We start from the raw sequence: 16822 nt of genomic DNA, 5'->3' as shown, positions 1-16822 counted from the left end.
AGATTGTATGAGAGGCAGGTAGCAACAAACATTTTGTTCCAATGAGTCTGGCTTGAGTCAACAAGGTTCAAAGCAGTACGGATAATCTTGATTGCATTATTTGTACAACTCTGGCATAATTCGACTTTCCATTGATGTGCAAGATCAGGGTTTTTTGTTTTTGTTTTTTTAAAAACCAATTCACAGCCTTCCTTCAAATTTCAGTGAGACTGGTTACTCCTCCGTCTTTTGAAGTCTTCCGAAATGGCAGTGTTTTAACAATTATTAGATAACCATGTCTCATGTAAACTACAAGCCAGCAGAAAAATCTCTATTTCCCCCCTCTTATTTCTGCCAGATATTTTGACCATCTGTTTAATTATCTCCTCTGGGCTTGTTTCCATGTTAGTATATTTCCAGGCTGTTCCAAGTATTGCTCTTAGCAGGAATGCAACTTTTGTTGGACTTGAGTCTCCACGTATTTGAAGGCTCCACATACACATCAGGCAGCTTTGCTGCTAATTCCCCCACTGTCAGAGTTGCCACCTAACATGGTGGCACTGCCTTATTCTGGAATGGGTGGGGGACAGTGGAAAGTGGCAGAGGGGGGTAAAGTAAAGGTAAAGGGACCCCTGACCATTAGGTCCAGTCGTGACCGACTCTGGGGTTGCGGCGCTCATCTCGCTTTATTGGCCGAGGGAGCCGGCGTGCAGCTTCCGGGTCATGTGGCCAGCATGAGTAAGCCGCTTCTGGCGAACCAGAGCAGCGCACGGAAACGCCGTTTACCTTCCCGCTGGAGCGGTACCTATTTATCTACTTGCACTTTGACGTGCTTTTGAACTGCTAGGTTGGCAGGAGCAGGGACCGAGCAACGGGAGCTCACCCCGTCATGGGGATTCAAACCGCCGGCCTTCTGATCGGCAAGTCCTAAGCTCTGTGGTTTAACCCACAGCGCCACCCGCGTGCCTGTAGCAGAGGGGGGTAGGGAGAGACAAAAATCTGGCTCATGTTTGGAAGCCATTGGTGGCGGCACAGTAGAACGGAGGCTCTCAAAAGCTGGTTGCTCAGCACATCAGGGGTATGGTCTGCTCTACTGTTGGGTGCTAGTGGCTCCCCAGGGTCTAGGCTTGAAGTCTTCCCCTTAAGCTGAGATGCCAGAGATTGTTTGCAAAAGCTCCTGGTGGGACGGCAGACCCCCAGTATCTCCGAGCATCTCCCAGTAAGCACGTCTCTGGAATGGCATGTCCCTTCACTCCAGAGTGCCCCTCTGCGACACTTCTCATTTGAAAACTGCACACAAGTCTTCTGGCATCACACAGCAAGAAGATAGAGACATCCGTAGATCTAAACTACGTTTTATTCACAATATAGACAGAGAATCCATAATCACGTCTGTGTTCTCCAAACTCTGGCAGAAACAGAAAGCATACAGCAAAAGCGAAAGTACAGTGCAATAACATTCTCAGACGGAAGAGATAAGACAGTCTTCTGTTCCCACACTTTTCTCAGACATCTCATGTGATTTACACCAACTACACCAGCCAGCATCGGCTACATAAAATCCTGACAGAGATTGTGCCTGAGATCTTCTGCATACAAAAATGGTACTTACTCATTGAGTTCTGTCCCTTTTGCTTGGTTGCGTGTCAATAGGCCGCATGAAGAATTGGCATATTTGTAGACCAGTCAAGTATTTCTAAACAGGCCATGGTTATGATGAACTGACACTTCCCTGAAATTTCAGTGTTAGAAATTCAGTAATAATAATAATAATAATAATAATAATAATAATAATAATACTTTATTATTTGTACCCCGCCCATCTGGCTGGGTTTCCCCAGCCACTCTGGGCAGCATCCAACAAAGATTAAAAATACATCAAAATCTCACACATTACAAACTTCCCTGAACAGGGCTGCCTTCAGATGTTTTTTGAATGTCGTGTGGGGGTGGGGGTGCGCGCGCGCGCACACACACACACATATATATATATATATATATATATATATATATATATATATGTAATTATACATATGTGTGTGAGTATCTATCTATCTATCTATCTATCTATCTATCTATCTATATTCTAATCACCAAATGGCACCTTAAACCTGGGCTCAGGTCGCCACAATGGAATGTCTAGGCTCCGTCCCCCCTCTGGTGGAATATCATCATCATCACCACCACCATCTTCATCATTGCTATTATTATTAATTCCATTTCTATGCTGCTTTATATTTTAAAGAACAAATCTCATAGCAGTTTACAACACATAAAAACATCAAATAATGCAGAATAAAAATAATTCAAGCTGTAAGGAAAATATTTCAGATCCTTCTCTGAGTGATATTTTGCTTTCCCCAGTTGCCAAACTAGCATCCAGAGATCTCCATGTGGTCGCAATTGGACCCGCAGTAGTCGTGAAACGCGCCTGGCACACTGTGGTTGTAGGTAGTTGTTAGAAATGAAACTTGTTCATCAGGTACTGAGAGGGGAGGAGATTATCATGGTCACAGCACAGAGATTTTTGGTGGGAAGAGAGTCTCTAGATTTCCAGTTTCATGACATGCGAAAGCTCTGCCGACTTCTTAAGAGGCAACTTTGGTCGGACAGCACTAAGGAATGTAAGTTGTGGAAGTTTTATGGTAATGCTGTACATTATTTCAGGCACGTGCTTTCCAAGCACTGAGCCTTCTTTTGTTTCGTTTTTACAAATCCACGATATAATTTTGCAGGCTCTGTGTGTGCACGGATGCCATTTCCGCTGTGCCCACTTTGCTCGAGTGTATGGAACCAGAAAAAGAGCAGTGAAAGAAATTCTTTGAAGAAACTTAATCTTTGGAGTGGGAGAAGAAAAGTCAAGCAGAGGAACAACGCATTGCCACAGGAACAGAATGTTTCTCCAGCGATGAGTGTTTTGATATTATTATTTTTTTAAAGGTGCAACAATTGAAACATAACCCCCTCCCACTCCCCCCCCCCAACCTTCTTATTAAAGTAAACAAGCACAATAATCCGAATGCACAGTATGTCTCTTTGTCTCTGGCAAATGCTTAGTAATGCACATTTTGTTTCTTCCCAGGCAAATTTATCATTAGTCACTATTGTAACTAAGACATTTGTTATAGAAAGGCAATTAATTGCAGAGGCATGACTGGATCTCCATAAGGTCACTTAACGCTCCTGCGTCGTGCTGGTGGGGTAGAGGGAGGTGGGAAGCGGAAGTATTTTACCAGTCTTAGGGTCACACAGATCTATATCCAGTCAGGTTTTTAAAAATACAGTGGTACCTCGGGTTACAGACGCTTCAGGTTACAGACACCACTAACCCAGAAATAGTACCTCGGCTTCAGGATGAGAACAGGTGGCGGTGGCAGCGGGAGGCCCCATTAGCTAAAGTGGTACCTCAGGTTATGAACGGTTTCAGGTTAAGAACAGACCTCTGGAACGAATTAAGTTCTTAACCTGAGGTACCACTGTAAACATTGAGTTACATTTGGCAAAAAGCTTTGGTGTAATGCAGAAATCTGTGTGTATACTCCAGCTTTCTTCCATGGAGCTCAAAGTAGCATACATCCCCCCCCCCCCAAAATACATTATTCTCACAAGAATCAGGTGTGTATGAACCTGCTCTCCTAAGCACTAACTATTATACGCCGTTTTATTAAAAATTGTTGATAGGAGTGCAGAGATGGTTATTGGCTACCTATTGTGTTTGTATTTTAAAAATCATTGGGCACCAAAGGTAGGATCTATCTGAATTCATATTCCAGAAACACAGGTATCATATTGAGTAATCATATTGTACCAGGCTTCCTCAACCTCGGCCCTCCAGATGTTTTGAGACTACAGTTCCCATCATCCCTGACCACTGGTCCTGCTAGCTGGGGATCATGGGAGTTGTAGGCCAAAAACATCTGGAGGGCCGAGGTTGAGGAAGCCTGTATAATTATACAATAAAGCAGTAGGTAAATTGTGCCAGAAACAGGAGCAAATGTACGATGAAACTAATGGAGCTTATGATTCAGGGTTTCTAATCCTGGGGGGCCACTTTGGTTAATTTTTTTTTGGGGGGGGAGGGTTGGTAAACCCAGTTTGAGTTGCATGGCTCAAATCCTTCTCTGATGCATCATTCATGGATATAACATTGGGCAGACCAAATTTCCATACACACTGCCCAGGCTTGCACCCTGAGGGGGTCACTTCAGTGCTGCTAATGCAGGAGTTTGCTTCCCCCCCCCCTACCCTGCAGGAGCACTCCATTGTGTCTCAATACCAGACGGACTCCACCCCACCAATGGTTAGGGGAAGTTTGTTGAAACATCACAGAACAATTGACCATAATCCTAGGAAAACACTGAAGGAGCGTCTCCACCTCCATCGTTCAGCCTGGGCAATGAGGTCCAGCGCCGAGGGCCTTCTGGCGGTTCCTTCGCTGCGAGAAGCCAAGTTACAGGGAACCAGGCAGAGGGCCTTCTCAGTAGTGGCGCCCGCCCTGTGGAACACCCTCCCACCAGATGTCAAAGAGAACAATAACTACCAAACTTTTAGAAGACATCTGAAGGCAGCCCTGTTTAGGGAATGTTTAATAGGTTATTGTATTTTAGTGTTTTGTTGGAAGCCGCCCAGAATGGCTGGGGAAACCCAGCCAGGTGGGTGGGGTATAAATAATAAATTATTATTATTATTATTATTTTATTATTATTATTATTATTATTATTATCACACAGGCTGAAGTCCAATGCCACCGTCACACTTGCAGAACGGCTTTTGAGCCACCCTCTACTGACATAAAGGGAGGCTATTTTTCTGCAATTCCCCTTTCCTCTTGTAGTCCTTCCCACCGCCCCGCCCCCCCGCACACCTCCCAATTTCTTCCATAGGATTTGAGAGCCCTCCAGAACAGCATGGAAGGTTGCTTTGGAGGCAGGAGTAGGAATAAGAAATGGGGAGTATATTCCCCATTCCCTCCTGTCTCCTTAACTTAACAGATGCCTTAACTGGATCAAAAGCATTTCTAGAAAAGAGGAGTAGCATTGGATTTTACCCATGGAGTAGTGCAAGTTAAAGGATTGCGGGTGGCGCTGTGGCCTAAACCACTGAGCCTCTTGGGCTTGCCAGCTGGAAAGTTGGCGGTTCAAATCCCCGCGACGGGGTGAGCTCCCATTGCTCCGTTCCAGCTCCTGCCAACCTAGCAGTTTGAAAGCACGTCAAAGTGCAAGTAGATAAATAGGTACCGCTCCAGCGGGAAGCTAAAGGACGTTTTTGTGCGCCCTGGTTTCCGTCACGGTGTCCCGTTGCGCCAGAAGCGATTTAGTCATGCTGGCCACATGACCCAGAAAGCTGTCTCTGGACAAATGCCATTTCTCTGGGCCTGAAAGCGAGATGAGTGCCGCACCCCATAGTTGCCTTTGACTGGATTTAACCGTCCAGGGGTCCTTTACCTTTTTTTACCTTTATCTAGTTAAGGTGAGAAAATTATCTATATTATTCCCATCTTGATCATGATATTGTCTGCTCCTGTTGCTCGGTCCCTGCTCCTGCAAACCTAGCAGTTTGAAAGCACGTCAAAGTGCAAGTAGATAAATAGGTACCTCTCTGGCGGGAAGGTAAACGGTGTTTCCGTGCGCTGCTCTGGTTCGCTAGAAGCGGCTTAGTCATGCTGGCCGGAAGCTGTACGCCAGCTCCCTCGGCCAATAAAGCAAGATGAGCGCCGCAGCCCCAGAGTCGGTCACGACTTGGACCTAACGGTCAGGGGTCCCTTTACCTTTACCTTTAATTGGGTTTTGTACATAGCTCCCGACGAAGGTGATTTCTCTGAAACACCATACAGTTGATTACCAGACGCTCTGGAGAGTCTCTTTTTGGATCCTGCCCCCCCCCCTCCGTTAGACATGTTGAGGTGCTCAACTGCCATTCTCAGGACACGGTTAAATTGTGAGAAATCACCCTTTAATGGAACTTAACCATTTTTTAAACTTTCTGTTTTTTTACTTGGGTTTTCCACCAGTATCTAGCTGCATGATGGAAAGAGAACAAACTCAAAACATGCATTAGCATTTCAGTGGTTAGCTCCTTCTAAACAACAACTGAAAAAGGAAAAGATAGAGAAAACCAACCTACATTTGTGTTGCCTTCTTAAGGTTAACTGAAATAATTAAGTTTGCAAGAAATCTATACTCCTGTTTAATTTTGCTTTCAGGGTGTTTTGCTGCTGCGCTGAAATGCTATTTGTTAAAAGATTCTTTGCTTCGCATCTGAAGACCAGCAAGATGCCCCATCGGTTCCAGAGTAACAAACGACCAGTTGCTCCCCTTGGGTCACGAGTTTTGTTGGATCCAGATAAAGTTTTTGATCACAACATGTGGTATGATTAATGCAATTTGCTACTGTGTTATTAGTTTGTCTTTTAAATATAGGTAGGGATTTATTTATTTATTTATTTATTTATTTTATTTTATTTTTTTGAGAATCTAAACACAGAGGCTGAATGCTTTCCTGCCATTCGGAGGCCAGAATCCATAGCCAGCAGAAGAGAGAAACCTTACATGCAAATGGAAAGTGTTTTAATCTTTGTCTGTTAATTTAGAGAGACAGACCAACTGATATCCAGTGGTCGGTCAGTGTTTTCAGAGATTAATTGGATACCTTTGATATCTCCCCTGCCCTCATATGTGATATATATCTGTTTACCAATTGCAGGAAATTTGAGTGGGCACTTCTTTCACCATCACAAGAATGGCTATCATCCATGTTCCATTAATTTTTAAAAATAGAACATGAAGTAGAGCCATGTTATGAAATAAATGATGGATGTACTAGTAGCAGGAGGTTGAAATTATTATTATTATTAATTGAATTTATATATACTGACCTACACCAGGAGGTCTCAGGGCGGTTCACAGAATAAAATCAAGATATAAAACCACAAAATACATAATAAAAATATACATAATAAAAATAGCCCCCCCCCCCCGGAAAAAAAAAACATATTTTAAAAGGGCATAGGATGTCAATCAGATCAACCAAAGCCCTGGTTAAAAAGGAACGTTTTTGCCTGGTGCCTAAAGGTGTATAATGAAGGTGCCAGGAGAACTTCCCTGGGGAAAGCATTCCACAGATGGGAGCCACTGCAGAGAAGGCCCCGTTCTCATGTTGCCACCCTCCGGACCTCTCAGGGAGGAGGCACATGAAGGAGGGCCTCAGAAGATGATCTTAGGGTCCGGGTAGGTTCATATGGGAAGAGGCGGTTCTTGAGGTATTGCAGTCCTGAGCCATATAAGGCTTTATAGGTCAAAACCAGCACTTTGAATTGGGCCTGGAATCTAGTTGGTAGCCAGCTGGACCAGGATCAGTGTAATATACTCAAACCGTCTTGCTCTGGTGAGCAACCTGGCCACTGAATTCTGCACTAGCTGAAGTTTCCGAACCGTGTCCGGAGGCAGCCCTACGTATAACCAGTGCTGGATTTACATATAAGCTGAACAAGCTATAGCTTAGGGCCCCACTCTCTTTGGCCCCCCCAAAAAAATTATGAATCTTTGTAAATTGTGTTTCTAAAGGATCCTTTGTTATTGCCAAATGCCAATGTGTTTGCATTATTGAGTTTGTTATGAATAAAAAAATCATTTTAAGTTGGAGCTTAATAACTATTTCACTATTAATATATTTCTTAATTGTACTTCACTATTAATATACTTCTTAATTGTATTTCAGTTCGACAATTACTTTGATAAAATAACATATTTTGTTATGTGCTAATGGCTTTAGATACCTATTAGGTCCATAAATTACCATATAGCATATATTCAACACAAAAGACAGCGACAATTTCTTGTTGACAAAGGACAACTGGACATATAAAGGGCCCCATTACCTGTTTAGGGAAACTTCTAATGTTTGATGTATTACTGTATTTTAATATTTTGTTGGAAGCCGCCCAGAGGGGCTGCGGAATCCCAGCCAGATGGGCGGGGTATAAATAATAAATTATTATTATTATTCAGTAGCTTAGGGCCTCATCAAACCTAAATCCGGCCCTCCCATTGCACTAATCTAACCTTGAGGTTACCAGAGCATAGACATCAGTAGTTAGGCTATCCCTGTCCAGATAGGGGCGTATCCATACCATAATAGGAGATGAGCCCTTACTTCCTTCTTCCTACCTTGTGGAAGACCTTGATGCTCTTGTTAGGTTGGGATGAGTGAAGCAAGTTGTATGGGACTCATTTCCCTACTTCCAGGCAAGCAGTTTGGCTCTGTGCTCCTTCTAAGTCAGGGATGGGCAGGTTGCAGACCTCCAGATACCGTCGGACTTCAACTCCCATCAGCCCCAGCTCTCACTTCCATGCATCACTGCTGGGAAAACCATAGCTTTAACTATACGGACCTTTGATGGCAAGGTGATGTCTCTGCTTTTTAAGATGCTGTCTAGGTTTGTCATTGCTTTTCTCCCAAGAAGCAGGCGTCTTTTAATTTCGTGGCTGCTGTCACCATCTGCAGTAATCATGGAGCCCAAGAAAGTAAAATCTCTCACTGCCTCCATTTCTTCCCTTTCTATTTGCCAGGAGGTGATGGGCCCAGTGGCCATGATCTCCGTTTTTTTGATGTTGAGCTTCAGACCATATTTTGCGCTCTCCTCTTTCACCCTCATTAAAAGGTTCTTTAATTCCTCCTCACTTTCTGCCATCAAGGTTGTGTCATCTGCATATCTGAGGTTGTTGATATTTCTTACTTGCTTCTGTGGCATGCCTTAGGACCTAGCCATTAAGTCATCAGCCCCTTTTGAATTTTTGGCACTGAAATTCCTAGGGAATAGTTCGCGTTGCTCAGCGTTTTTCCACTCTTGTTTTGGCGCAATACTGTGGTGTGGCCGCGGCTCCAATCCTTTACTGAGGCCTGGCTAACATTAGAACACCATTATTTGACATAGGGAGATTTAAATCTTTATCCCACTCAAATCCATCTGTTGCGCTCTATAATTAAAAGCTCCCTGCAGCTCACCTCTGGTTGCTGCTTTGGGTTGTGTTTAGTGGTCTGGCAACACATGGGAGCAATTACAAGTATTTCTTCAGAAACAAAACCAGCTGCAACATTCCTCTATCGGATTACCCACACCTTTACTAAGTATATTTCTGTACTTATCTGTATGTCATGCTTTGACTCGCCGGGCGACCATGTTTTGATAACTACAAATCTGTGGTGGAATGGCAGCCGCATAGCACAGCTGGCACATGACATGCAACGTGTGTCATTTTAGGAGATAATGAGCCCTTATTACACGGGAATCAAACGGCACAGACCCTATCACGAGCGCACGGGCTTGCGTTTTGGAGAGATGGCATGTTTGCGAAAGGACAAACTTTCCGCTGGCGCTCGCTCCAGAAGGCTGCGGAATGTCCTATAACGAAAAGGCGACACACACCACAGAGGCATTCGAATGCTGCCGTGGACCGTGAGGAGAGGGCAGTACAAGGAGTTTGTCAGCGCAGAGCCTTCTGGAATGCTCCACAAAGCAAAAGAATGGAGCATAAGAATGGCAGGAGCTCCAGAGGGCATCAAGGCCTACTTTAAAGACCTGGGAGAGTGAAGCGGGGGGTGAGGTGGAGAGAAGCTAATGGAATCTGGGATATACAATGCATTTGATTACATGTGGTGCTTAAGGGGAGAAAAGAAAAGAAAAGACTCTGTAAGCTTTTAAAAATAAAAGGCATCCTTTCCCCCCCTCCCCTTGCAATTCCCCCCCTCCCCCTTGCAGGGACCACATGAAGTGGTCACAGGAAGAAGAAGAAACAGCCAAGGAAAAAGCCGCAGAGAATTCACTCATCAGAGTCCAACCAGAGCTGCAAGGTAAAATACCCTAATAACAATTAAAACTGCAACACACCCACCCTTTTGTTTATGCGCTAATTCTTAGCATCACCATCTCCTTCTTTTCCTATGCGCTGTACAGTCATACCTTGGAAGTCGAATGGAATCCATTCCAGAAGTCAGTTCAGCTTCCAAAACGTTTGGAAGCCCAAGCACGGCTTCCGATTGGCTGCAGGAAGCTCCTGCAGCCAATCAGAAGCCGCGCCGGACATTCGGCTTCTGAAAATAGTTCAGAAACTGGAACACTCACTTCCGGGTTTCGATCGTTTGGGAGCTGATTTGTTCAGGAGCCAGAGTGTTCGAGATCCAAGGTGCAACTGTGTTGACCATGACATATTAACGTTCCCTCCTGGCTCACGAAATATTGACATCTAACTCTGCTCTGACCTCCGAGGCACATCTGATGTTACTTTCCCGCTTTCTACAGCTGGTTGACCTTCAGGGTGATAACAGCATGTACATGGTCGATACATGAATTTAATGTCAGTGTTCGGTTTTCTAAAAGATCTGTCAATGTATCTTTTCCCAGAATTAATAAACCTCAGCTTGATATGGGAATCTGTAGATCTGAAATGAACCCGTTTAATTATTTTTCCAACAAAAAAAACTTGATCCTCTCTTCAGGCAATTTTTGCAGGACAGTTCGCCTAGTCATGCTGTTTTTTGGGGGTAACCACAGTAGTGAAATCTAGGTTAATGGGAAACAGGCAGAAATACCATGTGGTGCAGTCCTCTTTGGTGTCTCTGTGCATGTTAGGCAGATGAGCTTTTAGGAAGACCTCCAGAGTTTGACAAGCTGGGAAGGAAAAACATGTGCAAGTTATTGAGACTGTGTTTATTTAAAATCCCTGTATGTTTTTAACCTGTGTTTCAGGCAAAATGTGATTTGAAGGAGCAGCTTACAACAATTTTAAAAATCATCCCACAAAGTACTGGTTTAAAATGCAAGAGTAATAGTAGTAGTAGTAGTTATTAAACTTCCTCCCACTGGTTGTGTGTTTGCCCCCTGTGCTGATGTCTTTTCAACATTGGTGGAAGATGTTGCTAAATTTGGCCTTCAAGGTACTGTTGAGATGGTTGGCCTGTTTGTTGTGAATCATGTACTTCTGGAATTATGTGGAAGATTTGAGAGTTTTGATAACGTTATGGTTTTAATGTGAACTATTTTAATATAATTCTTGTATACTACTCTGGAGGTGAAAAATTAGTGGTGTGTGCATATGCAAACGTGTTTTTCTTGCTTCCCCTGTTCCACGATGTTCGGGAAGAAGGCACCTCATCATTACGTCATGGTCTGGTGAAGCCATGCCGGAAGTTATGAAGGAGGAGGTGGCAGAGACAATTCAACACGTGGCTGCTGTTTTCTGATTATGCCCATAGTTGTAAACACTGAAATGCTCTTGCCCCTGCTATTCAGACGAGGTAGTAGTCTGGCTGATCAAGAATATTTGTTTCAAGTCATTAAAAGTCTGAGGGCGGCCTTGTTTATCTAATATGTGAACTGGGAATACTTGGAAAACCCCCACACATTTTCACTTGGACGTATCCAAGTATTTCATCATTCCATAAAAGATGGAAAAATCTGTATGAGTGGTTGTCACCAGAGGTATGTGCATGGTCCGTTGATAAGCTCAAATGTGAGGCTACACACTTGCTGCCCTTTGCAAATGGAGGGGGAAATCTTAGGCCAGAAATAGATGTCCTGAATTTGATTAGTCTTGTAGTCATTTGCTCACACAGCCTCTTCAGATGTTGCCCAGGAGCAGACAAGAGTGCCCACCTGACCTCCCATCAGTCTTGTTGTCCCTGCTTAATGGAAAGTATAAGAAGAAGGGCAAGGCAGTGGCGAGGTTTTGTTGTTTAGTAGTGTCTGACTCTTCGTGACCCCGTGGACCAGAGCACGCCAGGCACTCCTGTCTTCCACTGCCTCCCGCAGTTTGGTCAAACTCATGTTGGCAGCTTCGAGAACACTGTCCAACCATCTCGTCCTCTGTCGTCCCCTTCTCCTTGTGCCCCCCATCTTTCCCAACATCAGGGGCTTTTCCAGGGAGTCTTCTCTTCTCATGCGGTGGTCTCATGAGTATTGGAGCCTCAGCTTCAGGATCTGACCTTCCAGTGAGCACTCAGGGCTGATTTCCTTAAGAATGGATAGGTTTGATCTTCTTGCAGTCCATGGGACTCTCAAAAGTCTCCTCCAGCACCATAATTCAAAAGCATCAATTCTTCGGCGATTAGCCTTCTTTATGGTCCAGCTCTCACTTCCATACATCACTACTGGGAAAACCATAGCTTTAACTATACGGACCTTTGTTGGCAAGGTGATGTCTCTGCTTTTTAAGATGCTGTCTAGGTTTGTCATTGCTTTTCTCCCAAGAAGCAGGCGTCTTTTAATTTTGTGACTGCTGTCACCTTCTGCAGTGATCATGGAGCCCAAGAGAGTAAAATCTCCCACTGCCTCCATTTCTTCCCCGGTGGCCATGATCTTAGTTTTTGGTTTTAGTGGTGAGGTTGGTGCAGGGCAAATGCAGTACCAGGATGACCCCGGGAAGTCACACATTTCAGTGCATTCCCTGACTGCATTGTGTGGTGTACTTGTGCATTTCCCCTCATGGATCCTTGACACCATGCTGTAGCCACTCCTTGAGAGCCAACCGGTATCACTTTGGCTGATGTTTGCATTTACCTGGAGACCTGGAACGAAAGGTTCTTGCAAGGATGAATAAGGGCTGTGATGCGTTGCTTTGCATTGCAAAACTGCCACAGCCGCGGTGAATCTTGCTGCTTCTCTTCATTGTGGAAAACCCTGTTTTGTGTTTCTCTCTCTCTCTCTCTGTGTGTGTGTATATATATATATATATATATATATATATATATATATATATGCGCATTCATCCTTTCTCTCCATTTCCACCTGGCCAATGAAGTTCCTCTAGGTCTTCAGAGTTTACTCTTCGTATAATCTTTTTGGCTTCAATTCTGAAATAAGTGCAGACTTGCAAATTTGCCTCGTTTGACATTCTTCCTACTCTTTTAAAGATTAATTGAAGCTTGGTTAGCATTCGCTGGAAATTAAATAAGTAGAGTGCAGGCAGTAGCTTATGGCTGAGATATATTGGACTCAGGAAGTCATTCTTTCTCTTATGAATGCCTGCATGCTTAAAATGGGACTAGGTGAGCATTGCCAATAAGGCTTCCTCTCAAAGCTTCATCTTCTTACTGCATGTGGCAGCACATTTTGACCTATTTATTGTTAACAATGAGCCGAGCTGAAACTAATGAGTAGGTTATTTTAGGTCATTGGAAATCACTGTAAAGAAGAAGAAGAAGAAGAAGAAGAAGCAGCAATAAATAAAAGGCAGTGTTCCTCCAACATACTGCAGCATTGCCAAAAAGGATCATTGTGAAGGACCTTGGTACAAAAAAGAAGAGCGAGAATGAATAAACTGATAGACTTTTGAGCACTTTCTCTGCTTATTAACATGGTCAGCTGCTTTTCAAGCATGCTTATTAGGCAAAGAGGAGGCTATTGCGTCTAAAAGGAAGAAGAAGAATGTAGTGTTTGTTTAGCGGCTTTACACGCTGCTCTGTTCTGATTTCCTCTCTTTTGAAGGATGCTGCAAAAAGGCAACATCCTGAAACAATGCCAAGCGAATAGCAACCGAAAGCCGGCAGCCATGTCTGATCAGCAGCGCTTCCAGATGGGTGTTAATTGTGGGATTGTTATTCCTCGCTAGAGACGGCCAATCCGTCCGACTCTTGTTTCTCCCAGTTTTTCATTTTTCCACTCTTCAGTTTGCCACACTTCCACATCAGTTTGCCATTAAAAAAAAGTTCTCATAAAAAAATTAACATTTGCATTTTTGTGTGAGTTGCTCCCAATACACACACGTTTATATGCAATTTTACCTTATACATTTTTTTTTTTTGCAAAGCAATTTCGCCTAATGTAATGCATTGTTGTATGTTAGTTTCTTCAGTACAGTCATGTTATGTTTGCTTCACGTTATGTTCTTTCAGGTTACGTCCCACGGCGACCCAGAAGTACCGGAAAGGGTTCGCCACTCGTGCATGAGCAGAAGTGCTAAATCGCACTTCACGCATGTGCACAAGCACCAAATCGCGTTGCTCACCTGTGCAGATACGGCGCTTCAGGTTGAGCTCTTTTCATGTTGCGAAGGGGCCTCTGGAATGGCATGTCCCTTCACTCCAGAGTGCCCATATGCGACATTTCTCATATGAAAAGTGCACACAAGTCTTCTGGCATCACACAGCAAGAAGATAGAGACATCCGTAGATCTAAACTACGTTTTATTCACAATATAGACAGAGAATCCATAATCACGTCTGTGTTCTCCAAACTCTGGCAGAAACAGAAAGCATACAGCAAAAGTGAAAGTACAGTGCAATAACATTCTCAGACGGAAAAGATAAGACAGTCTTCCGTTCCCACACTCTTCTCAGACATCTCATGTGATTTACACCAACCACACCAGCCAGCATCGGCTACATAAAATCCTAACAGGTAGGAGCGGTGAGGGAAGACATAAGTGCTATTTTTCTAGAAAAAGAGGTGCCGGAACTCACCATGAATATGTCCCTTGTTCTTTTACAATGGCAATGACACCCACCTGAGAGGTGCCGGAACTGAGTTCCAGCTGTAAAACCCCCCTGGGGAAGACTTACATCAGGAGCAAGGAGGGAAGAAAGATTGACATCAAGATTGGCTGCCCCAGTGGACCCAGCCGCCTGAGGTAGTTGCCTCACCTGGCCTCATAGGTGGGGCTGCCCTCAGGGTGAATACAAATCAGTGCTTGGAAAAAAAATGAATTGGATTTTTAAAATTTAAATTAGATTTTTTAAAACTTAAATCAGATTTTTACATTTTAAATGATTTTTTAAATTTAAATTAGATTTTTTAAAACTTAAATCAGTTTTTTACATTTTAAATGATTTTTTAAATTTAAATCAGATTTTTAAAATTTAAATTGGATTTATAAAATAAACGGCTTTTGGAGGAAAAAACTTTCTAAACAGTTTTGTGTTTACCAAAGACTATTCATCAGGAAATAAGGATTTAAGTTTATCATGTGTGCTAAAACGCAGTGTAAGTTTTTTTTAATCACATCAGTTAACAAACATGGCTACATATGCTATAATGTTATTGTTTTAGTTAAATAAATTGTTTATATTGTTATTAAGGAAAGGATTATTTTTCTCCTTCCAATAAAGTATAGCGGAAGAGTTGCCCAAATATAAACAGTTAGCTTATTAAACCTCGCAATAACTTCATAATTCTCTCGCAATGCATTTCTAATAGTATAACCAAACCAGCAATTTTTGATATAACTGTAAAAGCTACTCTGAAAATTTCTTATTCCAAAAATGAAACCTTCATCTGGTTGCAAATATTAAGATTATACCAGCAAGAATGAGTCTTTCTGTAAAAAATATGATTTAAATCAAGTCTTACTGACTAGTGATTTAAATTGATTTCATATAATTCAACTCCACCCTGGCTGCCATGGGTCAGGTGCTTGTTTTACATGCAGAAGGTCTCTGTTCAGTCCCCAGCATCAGTCCCCAGGTCTTGAGAAAGATTGCATCTGAATCCCCTGGAGAGCCACTTCCACCTCCAGACCAGCAGTGGTGGACCTTGGATTCCATCAGCTACCGTCAATGTGGTTAATGGTCAGGGACAAAAGAACTGTAGTACAGCATCTTCTGGAGGGTCGCAGGGAGTGAGGTGGCCTTTCCCGAAAGAATTTGAATTGACATGCTTTGCCCCACATCCCTGGCTGCAGGTTCCCCATCTCTGATTCAGACAGTGCTGAGTTATATGGACCAGTGGTCTGGCTTGATATACAACCAAAACATAAGGAATAATTATTACAGTCGTACCTTGGAAGTCGAATCCGTTCCGGAAGTCCATTCGACTTCCAAAACGTTCGGAAGCAAAAGCCGTCCTCCGATTGGCTGCAGGAAGCTCCTGCAGCCAATCAGAAGCTGCGTAGGCCACATCGGACGTTTGGGTTCCAAAGAATGTCAGCAAACCGGAACACTCACTTTTGCAGCGTTTGGGATCCAAAACATTCGACTTGCAAGGCATTCGGATTCCAAGGTACGACTGTGCTTCCATTTAAGTTCATTAAGCAGTCCTTTTGAATTCTCTTTCTTGGGGAACTGGGATTATTAATTAATAAACTGCCAGCATTTGTATCTCCCCTTCCTGTAAGAGTGTGTTGATGGCTGGAAAACATGTGCATAAAATATATGAACTCTCGTGAGTTCATGGTTCATAGGACCAGTCTTGCATAACTTGATTATTAAATCTGTTTGAAACAGCACTGGTTTTCCATTCTAACCAATTTCAGTCCTGTTCCAAAGATGCACATCTATTCTGAAAGGGATAGCGGCGGTGCTATTTCCTCCGCTTTTCATGGAAAAATAAATAAATAAATAAATAAATAAATAAATAAATAAATATTTATACCCCGCCCATCTGGCTGGGCTTCCCCAGCCACTCTGGGCGGCTTCCAACAAAATATTAAAATACAGTGGTACCTCACATTACATACGCTTCAGGTTACATACGCTTCAGTTTACACACTCCGCTAACCCAGAAATAGTGCTTCAGGTTAAGAACTTTGCTTCAGGATAAGAACAGAAATCGGGCTCCGGTGGCGCAGCAGCAGCAGTAGGCCCCATTAGCTATAGTAGTGCTTCAGGTTAAGAACAGTTTCAGGTTAAGAACGGACCTCCGGAACGAATTAAGTACTTAACCCGAGGTACCACTGTACCGTAATACATCAAACATTAAAAGCTTCCCTAAACAGGGCTGCCTTCAGATGTCTTCTAAAAGTCTGGTAGTTGTTGTTCTCTTTGACATCTGGTGGGAGGGCGTTCCACAGGGAGGGCGCCACTACTGAGAAGGCCCTCTGCCTGGTTCCCTGTAACTTGGCTTCTCACAGTGAGG

General features: G+C 43.3%; 1 protein-coding gene across 1 annotated transcript in view; it reads left to right on the top strand.

Moving 5' to 3' along the window:
- Window positions 1-16822, top strand: part of METTL8 (methyltransferase 8, tRNA N3-cytidine) — a 37508-nt gene that overhangs the window by 3507 nt on the left and 17179 nt on the right. Inside the window, exons 2-4 of the mRNA XM_083571626.1 lie at window positions 2715-2919; window positions 6182-6346; window positions 9737-9828. Of these exons, the coding sequence (XP_083427752.1) occupies window positions 6204-6346; window positions 9737-9828 (235 nt within the window). The 5' untranslated portion in view covers window positions 2715-2919; window positions 6182-6203. The remainder of the gene's footprint in view (window positions 1-2714; window positions 2920-6181; window positions 6347-9736; window positions 9829-16822) is intronic.

Source organism: Podarcis filfolensis (assembly GCF_964270895.1).
Source record: "Podarcis filfolensis genome assembly, chromosome: 1".
Classification (NCBI taxonomy): Eukaryota; Metazoa; Chordata; class Lepidosauria; order Squamata; family Lacertidae; genus Podarcis; species Podarcis filfolensis.
Note: the sequence above shows the minus strand (reverse complement) of the source record. Positions and strands in the feature narration are given on the sequence as shown.